General features: G+C 35.5%; 1 protein-coding gene across 1 annotated transcript; it reads left to right on the forward strand.

Moving 5' to 3' along the window:
• Positions 1-1,425: 1,425 nt before the first annotated feature.
• vps33a (VPS33A core subunit of CORVET and HOPS complexes) lies at positions 1,426-24,126 on the forward strand. The gene is made up of 13 exons (XM_056458842.1): positions 1,426-1,542; positions 1,775-1,840; positions 2,647-2,774; positions 4,844-5,027; positions 6,087-6,203; positions 7,463-7,637; positions 7,927-8,120; positions 10,136-10,262; positions 13,117-13,184; positions 15,669-15,806; positions 17,830-17,967; positions 19,227-19,395; positions 23,302-24,126. The coding sequence occupies exons 1-13, from the start codon at positions 1,441-1,443 to the stop codon at positions 23,493-23,495; spliced, it is 1,800 nt and encodes a 599-aa protein (XP_056314817.1). The 5' UTR covers positions 1,426-1,440; the 3' UTR covers positions 23,496-24,126.
• The last annotated feature ends 2,388 nt before the right edge of the window (positions 24,127-26,514 follow it).

Consider the following 26,514-nt stretch of genomic DNA (forward strand, 5'->3'; position numbering starts at 1 on the left):
AGATGTTGCCAGATATTTGACAGAAATCACGCGTGAAGTCACATGTTTACGCGACACACCAATTAACGATCTTTATTTATTTTAATTAGTAAAAGGGAATATATAAAACATGTAATTTGTACTAATATTATGTGACGTGAATACAAATGACTACATATTTATTTAGCAAATATATAAAAAAATCAATACACAAAATAATTACAACGTAAAAGCAAATACATTTAAATAAATAAAACATACACATCTGAAAACATAGGTAAATTATTAAAATGTTTTATAGGTGTACCAAAAAGTATCTACACCAATTTATGATTGGTGTTTATCAGCAGGTTTATATTAGGATTATGCAAACTTGTGGCGTATTATAAACTAGTGCAAGTCAATCTGATATCAAGCAAGAAACAAAATTATGTGGAAAAGCTGGATTTGGCAACAAACATCGAAAACGCTTATGCGGTAAAATCCTTAAAGGGTATATTCTTAGTCTTTGGTAAAAGTCACGAATAATCCAAAATAATAAACCACTGCAATTCAGTCTGATATCAAACAACAAATATATTTGAAAAGGTTGGATTTGGCAACCAACACCAAAAAAAAACAAAAAAAACCTATGTAAAAGGCAAAATCTCTTTAGGGTATATTCTTTAGCCTTTGGTAAAAGTCACGATTAATCCAAAATACTACAAACTACTGCAAATCAATCGGATATAAAGCAAGAAACAAGTATATGTGGAAAAGCTGGATTTGGCAACCAAAACGGAAGACGCCTATAGATCAATCCCTTTAAAGGTCCCGTGAAGTGCTTTGAAATATGCATTTTTATTCACTAATCTCGGTAGTCTCAACCAAAACACATAATCTTTGGTAAAATTAACAATTAATCCAAATAATAATCCAAATTGTAGCTGGAAGGACATCCGCTGTGTAAAACATGCTGGATAATTCATTCCGCTGTGGCAACCCCAGATTAATAAAGGAACTAAGCTGAAAAGAAAATGAATGAATGAATATAATCCAAATAACAAAACTAAATTCATAATGAGATATTTTAATAATTATGTGACACGCTTCGATCACTTATATGACAACTTACAAGATGATTGCATATTTATTACTGTTATGTTATTTTTTATAGCTTATGGTTTACTACAAAACTGCCTGAAACAATCTGATTAATCCCTTTTCAAGCAATAATTATACGTGGAAAGCGTGGATTTGGCAACAAACACTGAAAAACGTCTCTTAACACGTTGCGATTAATCCAACATTATTTTAGCTAATATGAATTTTTAGTAGATGAAGGTATTTGTCTAGTATATGTATTAATGTGTAAATAAACATTTGTACATAATTGTTCATTCACGTGAGCGGATTTTTATTTTGGAAAGAAAGATCACGTGACGTCCCTGCCGTAAGTCACATGACTGCGCTTTGGCGAATATGGCGTCACATTTGTTTTGCGGTAGAGTAAACCTAAATATTTTGAGAGAGGCTGCACGAAAAGACCTGCGCGAGTTTTTGGATAAATGTTCGGGAAGCAAGGTAAAGGTTTTTGCCTCAGTAAATAAGTTTCTCCTGCGATCACACTGTTAACTTATTCAGGATTTCTTCAAAATGTACAGCCTGTGCTAACGTAACCTGCACTTTATGGTCAATGTGAAAGATTATACCTGTAAACATTGTTTACTAATACTGTCAGTCGTTTGACATAGCATATGGAGCTTCATCGTCCTTTATTTAATGGGTTTTCCCTTTTATTATTTCTTCATAAAAGGCCATTGTTTGGGACGAGTATCTAACTGGACCTTTCGGGTTGATTGCTCAGTATTCACTATTGAAGGTAAGAGATTGTATTCACAAACTGCACATGTTCATATTATATTCATTTAGCATGAAAAATGTATATTAGATACCAAATGTATATTATAAATGTATATTATATCACTTGAATGTTAAAATACACGAATTACAACACAGCAAAGCTTTGCAGAGTATAAAATCATAATGTAAACAACTATTAAGGTAGAGGTTTAATATTCATACATTCAGACTTTGGCGTATAATAAAATACTAAAGCAGAATTTGTAAATGCTAATACAGATGAATTAGGATGTACTGTTATTAGCACATGGTGAGAACTTGTGACATGGAGTCTATATATATTTTACCACACTACATTGAATATTTGGTCTGAAATCACATGCAAGTATAAGCTATACATGCATGTTGTGCATAGTTTGATAAGATAAGTTCAGGTTTTGACCATTTTAGCAGATTAACATGGTTGAGGTTTTATATTTGCACATTCCTTTGTTTTTTAACAGAGACAACTTGTGACACACTCCCTATATTGTTTACCATACTACTATTAATATTAGGTCTAAAATAGCATGCAAGTATGACTTCAAAACAACATGAGCACTATTTACTTTGAAAATCATTAGCTACAAAAATAATTTTAATATTTAGAATTAGCAAACAATACTTTTCTGAATCATATTATTAAGGAGAAAGTCCGAATGTGCAAATATAAAGCCAAATTTATCCCAAGTTTAACATGGTACCTGTGGGACTTTGTTAAGGGGTTATATTTATTTACCCATTGACATGTCCATACTCATTATTGACCTGTTTGTTTTTAAAAAGGAACATGAGGTGGAGAAAATGTTCACTCTTAAAGGAGGCCGAATACCGTCCGCCGCCGTCAAGAATATTGTCTTCTTTGTTCGACCGAGGTTGGAGTTAATGGACATCATTGCAGAAAATGTTTCGAGGTAAATCTAATTTCGTTTAGTTACTAAACAGCTCGTCAGATTTTGGCAGAAGAATCAAGAACTTTAGACTGTATACGGTTGTGTCATTCAGGACTTTATAACCATAATAATTTGTGATTACCAGTTGATTCTTGAGCAAAATCTAGAATAAAAAAACAGTATCTCTGTACAGAATTGCACTTACCTTGTTAACAAACCCAAGCAGGCTAGTCGCCAACTAAGCCCTTGCGGTCATAACTTGGCTAAAATTAAATGCAATTAAAACCTTTACAATAGTCATAAATTGAAGAATAAAAAAATCTGACATTGCGTCCTGGTTAAAAGATGACGAAGTCTTTCACTGATGGTTCACGATTCAGTTATTGGTCACACTCAATATAATTAGTACACATTACTTCGTCATGAATCACCGTAAGAACTAGAGAGGAAATAAACAACAACACAAATTAATCCCGAAAGTTAAAACACTGAGCCAACATCAACAATCAAACATGAATCTTAAACAAACAAACCAAAATCACCTTATTTTTCCCTCAAACCAGGAGCTAAAACCCATGAAGGAGGAATCCGTGAAGCAACCGTACACCTGTGGGCCCTTTTACCATGTTTCACCCAGCGTTTCATGCTTTGTTTTCATTCATTACTATACGTTAGGGGTGGGTGGTACACCGGTGTCATAGTCATCACCGGTGTGACATTGCGCCACGACATGGATTTTCTAATACCGTCAATACCGTAATAAATCAATTATGCGCCTTGAACGGCTGCATTTACATCAATAATAGCTAATTCTAAATAATAAGGCATTCAATTTTCTTCAAACGTTCAGTTGTGGTCTGAATACATGTCCTTATACTACAGGGCTCGAAATTGCAACCATTTTGGTCGCATGAGCGCCCGAAATGTAATCTATGCGCCCTCATAATATATTTGGGAGCATTTGTGTGTCTGAATATAATGGTTGTAGTGCAACCTGATTTGATTTTCTCTAAAAACTTGCTGAATCGCTCTACCCTGCTGCTGTATTGGTTCATATTAGCTGTCAGTCACTCAACGCTTCCCGCTGTCAGATAACAGGGAGCTTTTGTTACTGCAGGAAATGCAAACGGCTGAAGAGTGAAAAGTGCACAGGTTTGCAAACCTCACCTAAAGTTATAATAATAATAATGGCGCAGATGACAGCGATCATGACATGAGGTAAATGTTGATCCGCCAGCTGAGATCAATCGAGTGTTTTCGGAGAAGGTGCCCGAATCTCGATGCGTTGCATTCACCGCGTGTTCAGCGCAAATGTCCGCTAAATATAAAATCTAACACTGTACACATCATCGCCAAAGAAACTCACCTTTACTAAGTTTACACTGAACCTACGGCTCATAACAAAGAGCAGTATTGCGCCGGTGGTCATCATGAGAATCCTGCTCTGTCTGCTCATAAATTGGTGCGGCTGACTCGCCTGCTTTATTCCACCAACACAGAGAAATGAAGATCAGCTCATAACGAGACTGAGCATTTACAATGACCCAAACCAAAACTTTTAAAGAGTGATAGAAGTGAGACTTTCTTTTGTCCGTTTTTCCTTGAGATGTATATTATTTTGCTATTGAAAGTAATACCATGATATTATACCGTCACCGTTCAAAAGATGAAAAATACCGTGATATTAATTTTAGGTCATATCGCCCACCCCTACTATACGTTATATATATATATATATATCCAGTAGGCTCCTATAACTCTCTGAAACTGACTCTTTCAGGCTTTGTTTTTAAATGCAAATGAGATTGTGCTCTTTTTCAAAAGAGGGCGGGGCTACAGATGCCTGTGTGTCACCATAGTGGCAGATTCAAAAACAAGACTGATGTCCTATGCTAATGAGAGAGAGATGGTCACTAGTGGGCGGGGCTTTCCCCTTCTGATTATGTGTACAAAGGGAGAATGTCAATCAAAGTGTTTCTGCAGACTGTTTTAATGTGGCAGAATAATAATGCATTTATACTATTAGAAGCTGTTTAAATTCACACACTGCTGCCACACAACGCCATTTAAAAGTGACTTTTGCATTGCAGTGAGGATAAACTGCAGCCTCGTGAGTTTCACATTTTGTTCGTGCCTCGCCGGAGCCTCCTGTGTGAGCAGCGGCTGAAGGAGAAAGGCGTCCTGAACTCCTTCACAAACATCGACGAGTACATCCTCGACCTCATCCCTTATGATGGAGATCTGCTTTCCATGGAGTCTGAGAGCTCCTTTAGAGTAAGAAATACCTGTGCATGCTGAATACTGTCTTTTAGCTGCTTTCTTCTTAGCTGCTAATTATATCTATGATCAACATTTTATTGATAGATTATGATTTTAGATTTGTAAGAGACTGTTAGGAAGCCAGCTTTATTTATTTATTTATATGTTGTTTTTTGTTTGTTTTTATTCATTTGTTTGTTTATTTTTATTTATTCATATTAATTTATCTGATTTTATTTGTTTTATTTATATTTATTTGATTTGTTTATTAATTTAATTTATTTGAATTTATGTTTATTTAATTTTGTTTATTTATTTTCATTTATTTATATTTATTTGATTTGTTTATTTATTTTATTTAATTTTATTTGATTTGTTTATTTTGATTTAATTTGAAACAAATAATTTTTATTCATTTTTTAAAAAAAATTAAATTAATTTGTTTATTTATTTAATTTTATTTATTAGTTTATTAATTTATTTGATTAGTTTTTTTTCCATTTGTTTATTTTTATGTATTTATTCATATTTATTAAATTTTTGGTTATTTTTATTTATTTATATTTATTTGATTTGTTTATTTAATTTGATTTAATTTAAAAATATTTTTATTTACACATTTTTATTTATTTAAATTTATTTGATTTGTTTATTGATTTAATTTTATTTATTAGTTTATTAAAATTTATTTGATTAGATTTTTTTATTAGTTTTTTATGTATTTATTCATATTTATTTATTTATTTTATTATTAATCAATTTATATTATTTATTTTTTTATTTAATTTTTATTTATTTATTTTTGTTTTTATTTGTGTTTGTTTGTTTGTTTGTTTGTATGGATTTTATTTTGTTTTGTTCCAATACCTAGATAAAAATATTGGATTTCGCAAAAGATGTTATACAATTAAATAAAATAAAAAATTATCATTTAAGTCTGCCTTTTTGATCCTTTTTTATTTTGTTTGTATTAAATAAAATGAAAATTGGCTGATAACTATTAGCAGTTGACTGACAAAACATAAATAATAATGCAAAAACATAAATACATAACTTTGTTTTCTTTCATGATAGGAGTGTTATTTAGAGAATGATCAGACGAGCCTCTATCATGCTGCCAAAGGCCTCATGACTTTGCAAGCACTTTATGGAACGATACCACAGATATTTGGCAAAGGAGAGTGTGCACGGGTGAGTTGAAAAGCATTTGTGCCGATCTTGCAAATTTGGCAAGTCTATTAATAAAGCACATTTCATACACAAGTGTGCTTTACATAAACAAGAATAAAAGAAACATAAAATACAATTTAATACTTTTATAAGAGATGAAAAACGATGAATTAAAGTGATTAATGTCATCATTAAGTCACAATCTAGTCTGTGCATTTTGAACATTTCATTATAGGAGCTTTCAGATATCCTCAATTCCAGTAGCAGCTTTAGTGGTGCTTATTTGAGTCTAGCTTGGTAAATAACATTTTTAGTTGGACTTAAAGCATAAAAACACCATAATATGTTTGCAGATATTTAGGCATGCTAAGTGCACATGCTTGTTTATCTGAAAATCAATGGTGTAGTCAGTCACTCTGCTTTGAGAGTGTGCATTGTGTGTGAGGATATCTGTGTTGGTTTTGGTCTCTATAACCAGCCCACTGCCAGTTTACCCAATTATGTTTTAGTACCCCAGGTTACTCGAAATAAAAACTGCGTATTTATTTTTAGTCATCAAGGTGTAAAGGCATGGGCAAAAATGCAACCTTTGGAGGACAGTCGCAGCCATCGAAATGAGACTCTGAATGAGTTCAGAGTTATAAAATCCACATGAGGTGGTTTTTAATTACTAAATAATGTAAATATTACAAATGTAAACATTAGCTAAGCAGCTTCCAGTGTAAGGCTCGATCTTCAGGCATGCTCCTGTTTGTGTCGTCAATCTGGCAACCTGACTGGAGTCATCAGAGGAGAAACCACGTGGGGAAAAAAGCAATATATTGGACTGCAATACTTAGTTTAACCACTAGGTGTCAGTTATACACACTGCACACATACTAAATCTGCATGAACCAGAAGCTGTGATTATTTTTTTTATGTATTATGATGCAGTTCTTAGAGAAACGGAATATTAAATGAGAAAAGACAGTGGGCGTGGCTTGTTTTCTCTACTGCGAGCTGATTGGATATAGTAAAGTAGGCCTTTCATTCAGAAAGATGGGGAAAAGTTGAGTTATTACAACCTAACAGGCTCCCCCTGCTCACCATTTTTATTTGTTGTCAAAACTGACAGCTGGAGGGGCGTGGTTAAGTATGTTAGCCACGCCCCCAATACCCCAGACAGACCTAATCTAGCAATGTGAGCTAACATAGTCAATGTGGTTAGTTTGATTTCATGTGTACTTTAATTGGGTAATTGGGTCTGTGTATTTGCATTGCACTGTGTGTGTTTCTCTCAGCACGTGGCCAACATGATGCTGCGGATGAAGAGAGAGTTTGCAGGCAGTCACACTCAGATCCTGCCCGTGTTTGACACACTTCTGCTGCTGGATCGAAACGTGGATTTACTCACACCGCTCGCCACGCAGCTCACATACGAGGGTCTCATCGATGAGATCTTTGGCATCACCAATGGTAAATAAGTTATTCATTCGTTCATTTTCCTTTGACTTAGTCCCATATTTATCAGGGGTCACCACAGCGGAATGAACAGCCAATTACTCCAGCATATGCTTTACCCAGTGGATGCCCTTCCAGCCGCAACACAGTACTGGGAAACACCCATACACTCACACTATCGCCAATTTAGTTCATCAATTCTCCTATAGCGCATGCATATCGCAGAGATGCACCCCTCAAAATGAACCTGTGACTCTAGCATCACCCGTATGTAGAAGCTCATGTTGTTTCTTTGCTTTGTCAGGTTATGTGAAGCTCCCGCCTGAAAAGTTTGCACAGAAGAAACAGGGTGAAGGTGGAAAAGATCTGCCCACCGAGCCCAAAAAACTGCAGCTGAACTCCGCTGAGGAGCTTTACGCTGAGATACGCGACAAGAACTTCAATGCTGTCGGTGCGGCTCTCAGCAAGAAGGCCAAGATTATTTCAGCTGCGTTTGAGGTTTGTGCTGCTTTCCTGCGTTATCTCACTAGCTACTGTGTGTGCGAGGTCTTGTTAGTTATACTGTTGAAGTCAAAGTGATTCGTCCTCCTGTGATTTCAAATATTTCTCAAATGATGTTTAACAGATTGAGGAAATTTTCACAGTATTTCTGATAATATTTTTTCTTCTGGAGAAAGTCTTACTTGTTTTATTTCAGCCAGAATAAAAGCAGTTTTTAATATTTATAAAAAGCATTTTAAGGTCAATATTATTAGCCCCCTTAAGCAATATTTGTTTCGATAGTCTACTGAATAAACCACTGTTATACAATGACTTGCCTAATTACCCTAACTTTACCCTAATTAACCTAGTTAAGCCTTTAAATGTCACTTTAAGCTGTATAGAAGTGTCTTGAAGAATATCTAGTCAAATATTATTTACTGTCATCATGGCAAAGATTAAATAAATCAGTTATTAGAGATGAGTTATTAAAACTATTATGATTAGAAATGTGTTCTTACTGTTAAAGAAATTGGGAAGAAAATATACAGGAGGGTAACAAGACACTAACACACAAGATAATTCACAAGAACAAATTAAATTTTTTAAATGTTGATATTTTGAAATCTTGTTCTGCCACTTTTGATTTATTAATTCCCTATTCCTAGTTTTAATAACACTTTTTTTAAAATGCAAGCATGCATGTGAAGCTGCAAATCTATTTTCATTCATTTTCTTTTTGGCTTAGTCCCTTTATTAATCTGGGGTCACCACAGCGGAATGAACCACCAACTTATCCTGCATATGTTTTACGCAGCGGATGACCTTCCAGCTGCAACCCATCACTGGGAAAAAATCTGTTTTCAACATTGATAATAATTATAATAACAATAATTATGATGATGATGATAATAATAATAATAACAACAGTATTTATGATGATGATGATGATAATAATAATAATAATAATAATAACAATAATTATAATAATAACAACAATAATAAGTATAATACGAGTAATAATAACAACAATAATAATAACAACAAAAACAACAGTAATAATAATAAAAACAAAAACAATAATAACAATAATAATAATAATAACAATAATGATAATTATGATAATAATAATAATAATGATGATAATAATAACAATAATAATACTAATAACAACAATAATAATAATAATAACAGCAATAATAATAATAATAATAACAATAATAACAACAACAACAGTAATAATAATAACAACAAAAATAATAATAATAATAACAATAATAATAAGAAGAAGAATAACAATAACAATAATAATAAGAATAATGATAATAATAATAATAACAACAACAATAATAATAATAATCATAACAATAATAATGATAACAACAACAATAACAATAATAATAATAATAATAAATGTTTCAAATAAGCATATTAGCATAATTTAAAGACAGGAGTAACACTGTTGAAAATTCAGCTTCGGATCACATGAAAATATTCCATCCTAAATATTATTACAAAATTTAAAATAGGTATGTTTAATTGCAATATTATTGTTTTTACTGTATTTTTCTTTTTCAAATTAATGCAGCTAATGTGAGGCTTCTTTCTAAACCATTTCAATGATTCGAAACCTTTAACTAAATGTTGCTTTTGACCCTTTTCACAAGACTGTTATGAGGCATTTAACAGTCAACATAGCCTTAAATCCTTGAATATATTTATCTCTGTATTATATCATCTTTGCATCAAATTGTTTCTAATGTAGTGTCTGAGGGGGACAGGACAGTAAATCTGACATTATTCTCTCCTCTGGCTGCCGTTATCGGTCTCACACTATTGTTTTCCTTTTTCTGAGTCTCGTTAACACCGTTGTGGGTTTTATCTTTTTTTATCTTATTGCAGCAAATGTGATTATAAATAAGTTATTTGTTGTACTCTCCCAATCACTGCGCTCTAAGTTTACCCAACTATAGCAACTTCTGCTGCTGAGAAACCTGGAAATGTGAACGGGAATATTTCTGACTGTGTTCCAGGAGCGACACAACGCTAAAACTGTGGGAGAAATTAAGCAGTTTGTTTCCCAGCTGCCTCACATGCAGGCAGCGCGCAGCTCTCTGGCCAATCACACCTCCATCGCTGAACTTATCAAAGACATCACCAGTAAGACTGACCGACAACATTACAGTGTTTTTATGCAAATGTTTTATGCAGATGTGCTTGTTACTACTTACCTTTAGTGATCCCAGACATCAAAACCAGTCATAAGTCAAGGAAAACTGAATAAATAAGCTTTGTTTTAGGACAAGCCTGACAACAATTGGCTGAGATAGAACTAAAACTACTCGAGTGTGCACGCAAATCACAAAGAAAATCGCCTTTGAAGTAGTTTATATGAATTTCTTAGCTATATGCATAATATTACTAACTAAATATTGAGAGTTTGGATATGTGTACAGTAGGGCGTTTACAAAATGCTTTCATGAACCCCGGGCCGGTGACAGGCCCAGAGCAATGATTATCCGTCTCCACTATTTTTCCGATAAGGCTAAAATTCTCCAAGCTTCTAGGAAGCGCGGTGAGCTCACATTTCGCGGAGCACGGGTCCATATCTTTCCTGACATGAGCGCCGAACTGAGCCGCAGAAGAGCAGCCTTTAACTCTGTGAAAATCAAACTTAAGCAGGCTGGAATTTCTTTACCATCCAGCAGATCTACGGTTTACTTTTGAGAACACTAGACTTTCTTTTAAGTCACCATCGGAGGCGGACGCCTACAATCAAACCAACGCAACATATCAAACCAAAACTGAATATACTCCTCACGGAATAGTTTTTCAGGACTTGTTATTTACCATAGTGCCTTTTTTATATGCAGAGCACTAACTTTTAATTTTTTATTATCATTATTATAACAATTTCATTACATTTATTTATTTATTTATTTATTTATTCTTTATTTCACTGAACACTATATTCACTCAGCCAACCTATTTTTGTTAAAGAGCCCATATTATGGGTTTTTGAAAATGCCCTTCCATGTAGTGTGTAACACAGCTCTAAGTGAAGTGAAATATCCAGCTAAGGCTTAAATCTGTAAGTGTACAGTGTTTAAAACTATTGATTCATCTATAAAAGAGTCGACTCATAGTGCTTCAAACGAGTCGTCTTGATAACGAGTCATTAGGTGTTTCGCGATGACGCAGCCACGAAACACAAGCCTCGCCAGTAGTTACGCGCGCAAACCAGGGAGATTTGAAACCTGCGGCCCCGCCCACTAACACAGAAAAAACACTAGACACACACACAGACAGACGTCGCCGGTCGAATGAAGTCACGCTGTGCTCAGATGGATAATATTGACAGTCTCTACCCAAAGATGAGTTGTGAACTGTGAAGAGTCAGTGGTTGAGGTTTATTCACTAGTGTAAGTAAGTGCGATTAAAATTGTTGCCTCGTTTAACTTGCAAACTATGTATTTATTGTGTTTTGTTACTTGTTAACCTGGTACAGTACACGCGGTTACTCTTTATATTCTCTTATCACATGTAAGCCATGTTAAAAACGCGACGCGTGCCGCTTTGTTTATGGATTTAACGTTAAATGCTTTTGTGAGCTCGCGTTCCACTGCCGTTTGTCGTTGCTATGGCGATCGTAAGCTAGGAGACAGGAGACTCGTGTCGATCTCCCTAGTTCTGAGGAGGAACGTGATGTGTTTATGTGTGTGTGTGTGTGTGTGTGTGTGTGTGTGTGTGTGTGAGAGAGAGAGAGAGAGAGAGAGAGAGAAAAAGAACAGGTCGAGTTTGTGACGCCTAGGGGCTAGGAGACAGGAGACTCGCGTCGCTTTCCCTAGTTCTTCTGAGGAGCGTTGTGTGTGTGTGTGTGTGTGTGTGTGTGTGTGTGTGTGAGAGAGAGAGAGAGAGAGAGAGACTCGCGTCGCTTTCCCTAGTTCTTCTGAGGAGCGTTGTGTGTGTGTGTGTGTGTGTGTGTGTGTGTGTGTGTGTGTGTGTGTGTGTGTATGTGAGAGAGAGAGAGAGAGACTCGCGTCGCTTTCCCTAGTTCTTCTGAGGAGCGTTGTGTGTGTGTGTGAGAGAGAGGGAGAGGGAGAGGCTAGGCGACTCGCGTCGATCTCCCCAGTTCTTCTGAGGAGGGTTGTGTGTGTGTGTGTGTGTGTGTGTGTGTGTGTGTGTGTGTGTGTGTGTGTGTGAAAAAAGCCTTACACTATGAAGCGCGTGTGCACTGTGACTACTTTTATATTGTTGATTACCAGCTGGCCATTTAACTCTGTCTCGTGCTGAAGCCTGTCACTGTCGACCAATCGCAGCAGGCTGTCATCGGTCCAATCAGCGCAGATTAGCTTCGTGCTGAGGAGGGGTTTGGGAACAAATGAATCGCTGACCGATTCATATGGGAGTCGCTGGGATAATTAGGTAAAAATAAATGCAGATTATAAGACCATCAAAGTGTTTTATGAACTTGCATGCATATTAGACTGTTGTTGGAGACCCTTACAACCTAAATATGACCCTATTTCATGTATAATATGGGCTCTTTAATAATTATTATTTTATTTTTTAGTTTCTCGGGGCAGTGGAAACTTGTATGCCTCGGAGTCTAGTTTGGTTTTACAAAAATCTCTTTTCAAGATAACAAAAACAAACAAACAAAACAACAATTGCGTGTTAAAAGACACTTTAAGATGTTGAGCGTTTGGAAGACGTCCTATGCGTTTGGGAACGCGAAAGGTCAGTTACATGTGGGATGTTCTTTTTCTTTTGCTTCTTGTTTGGGAAGCTGTTTGGGGGATGGGTTGGGTTCAAAGTGTTTATTTCATATTTAAAATGCTTTCATGGACGATGATCTTTAATATTCTAATGATTTTTGTTTGCATGAAATCTTTTAAGAAGTCAATGTGCTTTTGGATATTATTAGAAATCTACATGTGTAACATCAGACTGGAACTGCTCCAGACTTTGGTATTTTAGTGCTCAGCAGATATATTTGTCTCCTCTGTTTCAGCTTCAGAGGTTTTCTTTGACAGTCTGACGGTTGAGCAGGAGTTCATGACTGGAGTCGACACAGACAAGGTGCTTTATTAAGCTTATAACTCCAATATTAAGCCAGTATAATTGTTATAATGACCTTAGTTTTGTACATTTTGTCATGATTAGTAAAACTCCTTTACATTTACAAAACGTTTAATTGATTTTTTTAATATGTTCAGGCTGAAGTCATGCATTAGGGGTTATCTATCTTAATTGTATGCATACATTAGTATTATTGTGTGTGTATTTAATTGTATGCATATATTAGTATTATTCTGTGTGTATTTAATTGTATGCATATGTTAGTATTATTGTGTGTGTATCTAATTGTATGCATATATTAGTATTATTGTGTGTGCATCTAATTGTATGTATATATTAGTATTATTGTGTGTGCATCTAATTGTATGCATATATTAGTAATATTGTGTGTGTATCTAATTGTATGCATATATTAGTAATATTGTGTGTGTATCTAATTGTATGCATATATTAGTATTATTGTGTGTGTATCTAATTGTATGCATATATTAGTAATATTGTGTGTGTATCTAATTGTATGCATATATTAGTATTATTGTGTGTGTATCTAATTGTATGCATATATTAGTAATATTGTGTGTGTATCTAATTGTATGCATATATTAGTATTATTGTGTGTGCATCTAATTGTATGTATATATTAGTATTATTGTGTGTGCATCTAATTGTATGCATATATTAGAATTATTGTGTGTGCATCTAATTGTATGCATATATTAGTATTATTGTGTGTGCATCTAATTGTATGCATATATTAGTATTAGTGTGTGTGCATCTAATTGTATGCAAATGGTAGTATTATTGTGCGTGCGTCTAATTGTATGCAAATGGTAGTATTATTGTGTGTGCGTCTAATTGTATGCATATATTAGTATTATTGTGTGTGTATCTAATTGTATGCATATATTAGTAATATTGTGTGTGTATCTAATTGTATGCATATATTAGTAATATTGTGTGTGTATCTAATTGTATGCATATATTAGTATTATTGTGTGTGTATCTAATTGTATGCATATATTAGTAATATTGTGTGTGCATCTAATTGTATGCATATGTTAGTATTATTGTGTGTGTGTCTAATTGTATGCATATATTAGTAATATTGTGTGTGCGTCTAATTGTATGCATATATTAGTATTATTGTGTGTGTATTTAATTGTATGCATATATTAGTATTATTGTGTGTGCGTCTAATTGTATGCATATATTAGTATTATTGTGTGTGTATCTAATTGTATGCATGTATTAGTATTATTGTGTGTGCATCTAATTGTATGCATGTATTAGTAATATTGTGTGTGCATCTAATTGTATGCATGTATTAGTAATATTGTGTGTGCATCTAATTGTATGCATGTATTAGTAATATTGTGTGTGCATCTAATTGTATGCATGTATTAGTAATATTGTGTGTGTATCTAATTGTATGCATGTATTAGTAATATTGTGTGTGCATCTAATTGTATGCATGTATTAGTAATATTGTGTGTGCATCTAATTGTATGCATGTATTAGTAATATTGTGTGTGCATCTAATTGTATGCATGTATTAGTAATATTGTGTGTGCATCTAATTGTATGCATGTATTAGTATTATTGTGTGTGCATCTAATTGTATGCATGTATTAGTATTATTGTGTGTGCATCTAATTGTATGCATGTATTAGTATTATTGTGTGTGCGTCTAATTGTATGCATGTATTAGTATTATTGTGTGTGCATCTAATTGTATGCATGTATTAGTATTATTGTGTGTGCATCTAATTGTATGCATGTATTAGTAATATTGTGTGTGCATCTAATTGTATGCATGTATTAGTAATATTGTGTGTGCATCTAATTGTATGCATGTATTAGTAATATTGTGTGTGCATCTAATTGTATGCATGTATTAGTAATATTGTGTGTGCATCTAATTGTATGCATATATTAGTAATATTGTGTGTGCATCTAATTGTATGCATGTATTAGTATTATTGTGTGTGCATCTAATTGTATGCATGTATTAGTATTATTGTGTGTGCATCTAATTGTATGCATGTATTAGTATTATTGTGTGTGCATCTAATTGTATGCATGTATTAGTAATATTGTGTGTGCATCTAATTGTATGCATGTATTAGTATTATTGTGTGTGCATCTAATTGTATGCATGTATTAGTATTATTGTGTGTGCATCTAATTGTATGCATGTATTAGTATTATTGTGTGTGCATCTAATTGTATGCATGTATTAGTATTATTGTGTGTGCATCTAATTGTATGCATATATTAGTATTATTGTGTGTGCATCTAATTGTATGCATGTATTAGTAATATTGTGTGTGCATCTAATTGTATGCATATATTAGTAATATTGTGTGTGCATCTAATTGTATGCATATATTAGTAATATTGTGTGTGCATCTAATTGTATGCATATATTAGTAATATTGTGTGTGCGTATAATATCTAACATTTATTTATTTCACTTTTTTACAGGTCAGCACTTATATTGAAGACTGCATTGCGCAGAAAGACCCGCTGATAAAAATCCTGCGACTGGTGTGTATGCAGTCTGTCTGCAACAACGGACTCAAACAGAAAGTTCTGGACTACTATAAGAGGGAGATCCTTCAGGTATTACAGCGCAAAATGGATTTGAGGTTTGCTTTTGGGCCTGAATGTATTTCTGAATGTAACCACCAAGGCGTAATTTCTGACAAAATCACAACAAGAGCTTATTTAGAGTTCATTTTAGGTGTTTGAAGGCAAAAGCGAACTAATTTAGCTTGAAATGTATTGAGGCCTTAAAGCAGGGGGTTTAAAAGTCTTAACTCGAAGGCTCAAATCTGAATTTTCATCAATGTCAAAGGTCTGGAAAAGTTGGTTATAATAAAATTAGATTTTAATAAACATAAATAATCCTGATCTCAATTAATAAATGCCTTTTCCATTAAAAACAAACATTATAAGTGCAGAGGTGGCACTTAAGTCACACTTAAGGGGATAGTTCACCCGAAAATGAAAGCTCTGCCTGCATTTACTCACTCAGAAACCTTTATGAGTCTTTCTTCTGTTGAACACAAAAGAAGATATTTTGAAGAATGCTGGTTTCATTGACTTCCATAGTAGAAAAAACGAATAGTATGGAAGTCAATGGGTGCCAGAAACTAGCATTCTTCAAAATATCTTCTTTTGTGTGAAGAAAGAAACTCGTAAAGGTTTAAACCCACATGAAGGAGAGTAAACGGTGAGGTAGTTTTCATTTTTGGGTGATCGCTTTAACTTGTATGTGTGTTGATAACCGATCACATGACAGGTAAATGTTCATAATTACAGTTGAAAGCAGAAGTTTACACTGTATAAAAAGGCACATAATCATTCAAACAAAAGTCAGATGTTAATGTGACTAAACTTTTCTCCTTTAGGTAATCTAGGATTATCAGATTAGTTTCTGTTCTGCTTAATAGCAGAATAATAAGAGAGAGATTTTTTTGAGAAATTGTTTTAACTTTTCTTGAAAGTCAAGTTTACACACAATCAGATTATTCTGCCTCTGAAAAAGCTCAGGCGATGATGGTGTCAAGGTTTTGGAAGTTTCTGATTGGCTAATTGACAACATTTGAGTTAATTGGAGGCACAACTGTAGAAGAGTATTTAAGGAAACCCTCAAACACACTGCTTCATTGTGTGACAACATGGGAAAATCAACAAGCCAGAATCAACAAATCAGATGGAGTACAAGTTGCTAAATTACACTGGGGAAAAGACTAATGTTTGGAGACATGTGCTGTGGTCTGATGGAACTAAGATTGAACTGTTTGGCCATAATGACCAGTGTTACATTTGGAGGACAAAGGGGAAAGCTTACAAGCCTAGGAACACCATCCCAACTGTGAAGTATGGGGGCGGCAGCATCATGTTGTGGGGCTGTTTTGCTGCAGGAGGGACCGGTTCACTTCACAGCATAGATGGCATCATGAAGAAAGAGCATTATGTAGAAATGCTGAAGCAACATCTCAGGACATCAGCCAGGAAATTAAAACTTGGCCACAAATGGGTTTTCCAAACAGACCATGACCCTAAGCATACTGCCAAATTAGTTAAAATGTGCTTTAAAGATAACAGAGTGAATGTTTTGGAGTGGCCATCACAAAGCCCTGATCTCAATCCTATAGAGAATTTGTGGGCAGAGCAAGACAGCCAACAAATCTTATTCCGTTACGCCAATTCTGTCAGGAGGAATGGGCCAAAATTCCTTCAAACTATTGTGAGGAGCTTGTGGAAGGATACCCAAAACATTTGACCAAAGTTATACAGTTTAAAAGCAAAGCTAAAAAAATACCAAGGAAATGTGTGTAAACTTTTGACTGTGTAGAAATTAATAAAAAATTCTCAAAAAAAAAAATAATTCTCTCATTATTCTGGCATTTAGCAAATGTAAATCATTTAGGTAATCCTAACAGACCTAAAATAGTAAAAGTTTAGTATGATTTACCATCAGACATTTAAAAAAAATGGTTCTGTTGCTTTTATTAGAGTGTATGTAAACTTCTGGTTTTAACTGTATTGTTTGCATTAAGCTGAATCGGACTTGCTTTAAATCGTCAATGTCTTCTCTTGAACTGCATTGTTTCTTTCTTTCCTTATATTGGTTTAGACGTACGGATACAAGCACATTCTGACCCTTAAGAACTTGGAGAAGGTTGGTTTACTCAAACCTCAGAGCACCATGAGGAACAACTACCCCACAATCAGGAAAACACTCAAACTGTGGATGGAGGATGCTAACGAACAGGTTTGTGGTTTTACTCATTCAGTGTAGTTTCTGGTTCATGTTTGGAAATGACACTTTTGTATTTTGAGAATTATGATTTGTTAAAGTCACCATGAAACAGAAGATAAAAGGATCCTTTTTTCCTCTATTGTGATGTACATCCAAATTGAAGCAGTCCTGAAATAAGAAAAAAATGCAGGGCGGTGCATGGATTCGACTTTTGGCAACCAAGTGGATTGTTGGAAGATGGGTGTTGCTAACCAAATAAAAGAAGATTTATGAATGGATAAAGGCAGAGTAGAAATAAGACATGCCCTAGTAGATAGTTCAAAGGACCTCCAAAGGACTGATAGCTCCACCCCAAGTGACTGATAGCTTCGCCCTAAATAACTGATAGCCCCGCCCTAAGACTGATACTCCACCCTGTATGAGATAGCCCCTCCCAAAATGACTGATAGCCCCTCCCAAAATGACTGATAGCCCCTCCCAAAATGACTGATAGTTCCACCCTAAATGACTGATAGCCCCGCCCTAAATGACTAATACACCACCCTAACTGACTGATAGCTCCACCTTAAATGACTGATAGCTCCACTCTGAATGACTAATAGCCCCGCCCTAAATGACTAATACGCCACCCTAAGTGACTGATAGCTCCACCTTAAATGACTGATAGCCTCACTCTGAATGACTGATAGCCCCGCCCTAAGACTGATACTCCACCCTGTATGAGATAGCCCCTCCCAAAATGACTGATAACCCCTCCCAAAATGACTGATAACCCCACCCTAAATGACTGATAGCTCCACCCTAAATGACTGATAGCCCCGCCCTAAATGACTAATACACCACCCTAAATGACTGATAGCTCCACCCTAAATGATTGATAGCCTCACTCTGAATGACTGATAGCTCCGGCCTAAATGAATGAGAGCCCTGCCCTGAATGTCTGATAGTCCCGCCTTGAATGACTATTAGCTCCGCCCTACATGACTGATAGCTCCGGTCTAAATTACTGATAGCCAAAGCTAAACAAAGCTACAGTTAGTCTCTCATATAATACATGTACTGAGAGACAGAAGATATTAGTTTACCAATTGTACTGTACATAAATGATCTCAATATTTGCATATTACTCAATAATACTGAAATTAATATCAAAACTACATAAATATACTGTATATTTACATACGTTTGAATGATTAGCTTGAAAATCTGCTAATTTCTGCGCGCACAGATTCGGTGTGGACTCACTGATGTGTTTGTCCCCCCCCCTGCAGAACCCGAATGATATCTCATACGTGTACAGCGGTTACGCTCCGCTCAGCGTTCGGCTCACTCAAGTTCTGGCGCGTCCTGGATGGAGGAGCATCGAGGAGGTGCTGAAGATGCTGCCTGGGCCACACTTTGAGGAACGCCAGCAGGTTCCCACAGGCCTCCACAAGAAGCGTAAGTGCTTGACTTTTAAAAATATGCTCATTTTACATTAAAGTCCACATGAACCGGAAGCTGCCACCGTTTCTTTTCCCTCCTATTTTAATGAAGTTCCTAGAAAAACTGAATATTAAATGAGAAAGCAGTGGGCGTGGCTTGTTTTCTACTATGAGCTGATTGGATGTAGTACAGTAGGCATTTCATTCAGAAAGATAATGAAAATGTTTGGGGAGAGTTATTACAGCCTAACAGACTCCTCCTCCTGCTCACCATTTTTGTTTCAGGCCCGTAGCCAGCCTGGTGAAAGGGGTGGTTCTTTTTTTTTCTCAAAAAGTGGACCTTTTTAGTTATACGCCTCAGTTTCCAGTTAGCAACTGGCAACACAGTGGCGCAGCAGGTAGTGCTGTCGCCTCACAGCAAGAAAGTCGCTGGTTCGAGCCTCAGCTGGGTCAGTTGGTGTTTCTGTGTGGAGTTTGCATGTTCTCCCTGCATTCGCGTGGGTTTCCTCCGGGTGCTCCGGTTTCCCCCACAGTCCAAAGACATGAGGTACAGGTGAATTGGGTAGACTAAATTGTCCGTAGTGTGGACAGTGATCCCAGTGATGGGTTGCAGCTGGAAGGGCATCCGCTGCATAAAACAAATGCTGGATAAGTTGGCGGTTCATTCCGCTGTGGCGACCCCAGATTAATAAAGGGACTAAGCCGAAAAGAAAATGAATGAATTTTAGCGACATTTTTTGTTGCTGGATTAGCTAGTCAGATGTCATCATAACCACACTTTTTTTATGTGCTAAAATATTTCCTATTGCAATAAAAAAAATTAAAACAAGACTAATTTTTAAAATACAAATTTATTACACCATATATCATTAGGAGAAAAAAGAAATCTGTTAAAGTTTTAAAGTAAAAAAACTGTAGCCTACTGTCATTTATTAGACAAAAAAACAAACAAACTGGCCAGCACAATCATCTGTCCTCAGTCACAATTTGGCCATTTCAATAAAAAAAAAATAATAATAATACTTATTACTTATTTAAACATAATTAATAATAATTCTTTAGAAATTTTCTAGCTTCTTTCAGAAATACGGTCCAAGATTTATAATAAAAGTTACCTGTAAAATGTTTTCTCTGTTTAAAAACACTACAGTAGTGAAGGAAGACTTCTCTTGCATCAGATTATAGTCCCACTGAAGCAACATCTGACGAATGATTTCATTTAGTCTTAAAGCGTTTTTCGATGGATTATTTTCATTATTTATGATGGCAGAGCAGTCAAAATAGGACAAATGAGCTCATGTATGGGACAAATTCTGGGCCTTTGTCGGTGAGGGTGGGTCTTCTGAACCACCCGAACCTCCCTGGCTACAGGCCTGAAGAGTTAAAACGTTTTATGCTTATAGTAAACAGGTTTTTATTAGAATTTTGGCTGTAAAAGCGCAGCTACAGGTGTTTCAGGCGCAGAACAGACTTTCTCCAGGTAAAATTTTATTTAGTTTATATTAATTTTGTCTAAAAAATGATTATACCTGTCCAGTTTCATCTGGAATGCAGCCCTGATCACCTTCTAAAGTGCTTTGAGCGATCAGAATAAAACGACTGAAGTGACCAAACAGCCTCAAAAACACACGTGACGGGATTAGCGCCTTTTGCTGTGAAGTGACACCTGAGAGCTGAGGACTCCGCTTGCCATTAAAGCCTTTGTCGGACGGTTATTTATTTTTTTTAAATGTCAAAGGGAGGTCTTGTACTGGACAAGTCAATAAATATACAGGATGTCCCGGCTAATCCGGCCAGTTAGCCTATAACCTCGTGGATGGGGCAGATTTTCATCTGTTAGGAAGTAAGTAACTTTTCCCTTACCCTGTTTTTCAGTCTTTTTGAACATGTTCAATATTTTGCGATAATGACACCTCTGCCTGCCTTTTCTTCCCTCTTGCTCTTGTCGACCCACAGCATTACTCAGTATGGATGTCGCAGCAAAGATTCAAATGTTACCACTCAGAGGGGTTATGTCACGTGACTCGCGTCACGTTATTGTGGCTTTGGGGCTCTATGGGATTCGAATTACTGACCATAGTTATTTAAAATGACACTTTATACATATAAATATATTTTATTAATTATATAATAAATATATTACATACTCTTAAATTACATAAAATAATTAAAAGGACAAATTCTAGACCTTTTGGTTTGTTCGAACCACCCGAACCCACAACCACAACAATCGCCATTCAATATAATAGACCGAACAGTTTTCTATCAGTCATCATAGATGATCAGTCATTATTATCTGACAGAGTCAATATCTCAGATACTCGTTTGCTGGCCTTGCTGAAACATCTAAATTGGACAGGTTTAATTTATATAATGGATTCATTTATAATGAAGGAAATAATAGCAAGTAAATATAGGCAATAATACATTTTATATGTAATAAAAATCTTTTTACATGTAATGTATAACACTATATTAATATTTTACTCAAGTGATTTAATAGTGTGTATTTGCTTAATTTTTTAATAACTTTTTAATTAATGATTTCCCACAATAAATACTGTAGTAATTTATAGTAAGCAATATATTGTTTTTAAATCAAAATTTTGCAATAGAAAGAAATTAACTATTATTAACTAACAGCTGTGACAGTTTAGTAAAAGATAGTAGTTTATAATCAGATAATCAGTTAAGATAATCAGTTTATAGCTATATTATATATTGTTTAAATGATTAACTATAGTAATTCATTTTAATGTGACACATTATTGTTTGCTTTTTATATTTTACAACATATTTTAACCAAGTATGATAATATTAAGGTCCTGAATTAGTTTATTACACCTAATCCTACAATTAGACGGTCTATTATGTTTTCTTTGTGTATGTGGACACATGAATAAAGTCATAAGTGTCTTTAACCGATTATTTTTATTTACATAATTTGAGTTTAGAAACTGCAGAGATGTTAAAATGATCGTTACGATATAATAATAATGACTGAAATGGGAAACCATATTTGTGAAAGTCAATAGGTGGCGATAATGTTAAGGAGTTAGTTATTTACCATATATGGTTTGCCTAAATCGTGTGTGCCTGAAACGTGTGTGGTTCTGCAGTTCTGCAGCTGGATAGCTGACAGCAGGAGGGGGCGTGGTTAAGTATGTTAGCCCCGCCCAATACCTCAGACAGACCTAATCTGAGAATCTAACTGAAAACAAACAGGAAGTGCTTTTTCAGATTTTAATTAAAGACTACAAGAGCAAACTAATATTGTTTTCTTAATGACCTGCACAGATGAATTGTTCAGCAGAAAACTAGCAGTGTGAATAATAAAATCAGTATGGTTTGTAATATCACCACAATGCTTTGATTTACTAATAAAAAGAGGCTTATTAGAGGTTAATATCACCATAACAAGCGTAAATGCTTTTATTTACTATAAAAAAGGCTAATTTTACATTAACATCACCACAAGAAGTGTAAATACTTTGATTTACTATTGAAAAGATGCTCATTTTAGTTTAATAACACCATCACAAGCGTAAATGCTTTGATTTAGGCTTTTTAAATTAAACTTATTTTACATTAATATCACCACAAGAAGCTTAAACGCTTTAAATTAGTATTAAAAGTTGCTCGTTTTAGGTTAATAACACCATTAATGTATCATCTTATTAATAAAAAATACTAGTTAAATCCTAAATTAAGCTCCCATGAGCAAACTGTATGTACCCTTGCTGAATATCGCATTAAACTGTAGAATAAAGTGTAATATTTCAGTCATTCTGCTTCAAAATGTCACGTTTAAATGAACGTGTTACGTGCTGTACTAATAAAATCACTATTCACATAAATGAATGAGTGTATTAGTAATATTTCGTATCGATATGTAGTAATTATTATTATTATGAATCTGCAGGTCAGCCTGGAGAAAACCGCACCACTTTAGTCTTCTTTCTGGGCGGCGTGACGTACGCTGAAATCGCCGCTCTGCGCTTCCTCTCTCATATGGAGGACAGCGGGACCGAGTACATCATCGCCACCACCAAACTGATCAACGGCACCAGCTGGGTCAAATCTCTAATGGATCACCCAGAAGAAAACCAGCAGTGACGTCCAATCCTGTTCACGTCTATGGAAAGTTATTAAAAAAATGTTGATGCAGATCATTTCAATGATCAAGCGGCCTGTTTTGATACTAACTTATTAATCAGAAGACACTTGCATTTTCTGCTACAGATACAGTAATGGGTCACATTTTACAGTAAGGTTTCATTAGTTCATGTATTTACTAACATGAACTAATAATGAATGATACTTGCATTTATTAATCATAGTTCAACATTCACTAATGCATTAATAACATCCAATTTCATACCTGTTACCATTAAAGCACCGTGAGCTAACATGAATTGTATTTTACTGTAATATATTGTTCATTGTTTATGTTAGTAAATACATTAACTAATGTAACCTTATTGTAAAGTGTGAGCCAGTAATGTAACTCCCTGTTGGATATTTTCCCTGTTAGCACTATCTGTTAGCAACTTATTTGACGATGCATTCCTGCTCTGTGTGAAAGCTTGAACACATTCATGTTTTACTCCTTTACAGTTAACTGTACGATATTGGTTAGGATCGAGTTATTTAAAGATGAATAACTCTGTGGTGGTTACTAACTCAATGTTAATCTGAACTTGTACTATATTCATTCTTCTAAAGGAAATAAAACATTTTTAAATAATGTTGTTGATGTTATTTTTTTACCTGAGGTACACTCTAGAGATCTGTGCAGGACTCCTTTATTAGTCCCGCTCCTGCCCACTCCCGAAAGGTTTTATTCCGCACCCGAATGCTCCCTCTGTATATTCAGCCTCTGTTCAACCGTTGTCCAACCCGCCCCGTTTTCTACCCAACCCAACCATTCCTGCTAAATTTAGATCTGGTTTCCAAAATCTCATGTTTGAATTCGGTACTACCAAAAGACCGAGATAACAGATAAAACTAGGGATAGGGATGCACAGATACAATTTATTTTTTGGATCCGATTCCGATACCAAAATTCTCAGTATGGACTGATGCAGATCCGATCCCAAAACTGTGCCCTTATTTTTCTAAAGCATCATACAGTTTCTGTTGTTCTAGTGATAAACTCATATAATATATCCTCTTTCGTAAAAATAACAGCCCTATAGGCCTACTGTATATGACAGACACGTGATCTAACTAAAAACAAGATGCTTTTGGGGGCTTCCAGAGATTTTATAAAGGGCCCACGTCCCCCCTCCCATCCATTTGGGATATGGTAGGCCTACATGACAACTTTCATGGCTACCTTCATGGCTTTTGTTGGCTTAGAAATTAAACAGAATATAGCGCACGTGGGCGATGCAGTAGGTAGTGCTGTCGCCTCACAGCAAGAAGGTCGCTGGTTCGAGCCTCGGCTGGGTCAGTTGGCGTTTCTGTGTGGAGTTTGCATGTTCTCCCTGCGTTCGTGTGGGTTTCCTCCGGGTGCTCTGGTTTCAAAGACATGTGATACAGGTGAATTGGGTAGGCTAAATTGTCCGTAGTGTGAATGAGTGTGTATGGATGTTTCCCAGAGATGGGTTGGAGCTGGAAGGGCATCCGCTGCGTGAAACATATGCTGGATAAGTTGGCGGTTCATTCCGCTGTGGCGACCCCAGATTAATAAAGGGACTAAGCCGAAAAGAAAACGAATGAATGAATAGTGCATGCACAAGATCGGATTTGGATCAGTACCTGCCTGATCCAGCAAAAATATGCGGTATCAAACCGATACCAATCCAAGTATCAGGATCGGGGCATCCCTCGATGAAACTGTAGGTTGTGCAAGGATTGTAGGCTAAATGTCAGTTTTCTTGCATGAAAAAGACTCTCACACATCAGACTTGCCTGATGTGGGTTTCCCAACAGTAAAGTGACCATTTTCTAATGCAAGCTGAAGGACAGCGCATCTTCACTTTGCTCTGCCATGTTGGTAAAGCCGCTCTGAGGACCGTTATGCAGATGATGCACGCACAGGCTAAATAATGTGCTAATAAAAAGCACATGCTGAAAGGACTGGTCCATGCATTCAGCATGTGTAACAGTTGTGAGCACTGGCTGTACCTTCTCAATAAGGATGAGGAAGTCACTGATATGCTGAAATAACGTCGAGACTCGGGAGCACTACATTGTTAGACCACCCGCTCCTGTTCAAATTACACCAGAGTTACTGATCGTTACCGCATTTTATTTGGAAATTTATTCCTGCGGCACAAAAAATCTGGTCAGGTTATACCACGGGAATGCAGACCTCTAGTACACTCTTTTAACAACAACATGCTTCTCTCTGATGCTTGTTTTAAAGGTGACCTATTATGTCCCTTTTTACAAGATGTAAAATAAGATTCTGATGTCCCTACAGTGTGTGTGAGACATTTCAGCTCAGAATAGCACACAAATAATGTTTTATAACTCTCTGAAATTGACCCTTTTAGGCTTTGGTGACTGTCGCTTTAAATGCAAATAAGATTGTGCTCTTTTCAATAAAGGGCGGAGCTACAAATGCCTGTGTATCAGCATAGTGGCAAATTCTAAACTCTAATGTCAGACGGCTGCTTCTCACTCAGGGCTGTTTATGCTAATGAGGGTGAGATGGTCACTAGTGGGCGGGGCTTTCCCCTGTCTGATGACACGTAGAAAGGGAGAATGTCAATCAAAGTGTCTCTGCAGACTGTTTATGTCAAGTTTGATTATAAACACTAAAATTAACCCATTTGTACCATTAGAAGTTGATTATATTCACACACTGATGCCACACAACTCTTTAAACCCCTTAATATTAATATTTAGCAGTGTGAAAACACCATGTTGTTTCATAATTAGCAATTAATGTAAGATTTTTTAAAAATAAATTGTCATTTCATCCAAAATAACAGAAATAAGGCTTTCTCCAGGAGAAAAATATAATAGAAAATACTGTGAAGATTTAACTTGGGAACATCCCTTGGGAAATAACGAATAACGTTGTCTTCAACTTGATGAATTCCCATACTTGTCCTGGCAAGTACTTAAAAACAAACACAGGTCCTTGAAAGTGCTTGAGAATTAAATTAATAAAATAAAAAAG

This window comes from Danio aesculapii, chromosome 5 (genome assembly GCF_903798145.1).
Source record: "Danio aesculapii chromosome 5, fDanAes4.1, whole genome shotgun sequence".
NCBI classification, from domain to species: Eukaryota; Metazoa; Chordata; class Actinopteri; order Cypriniformes; family Danionidae; genus Danio; species Danio aesculapii.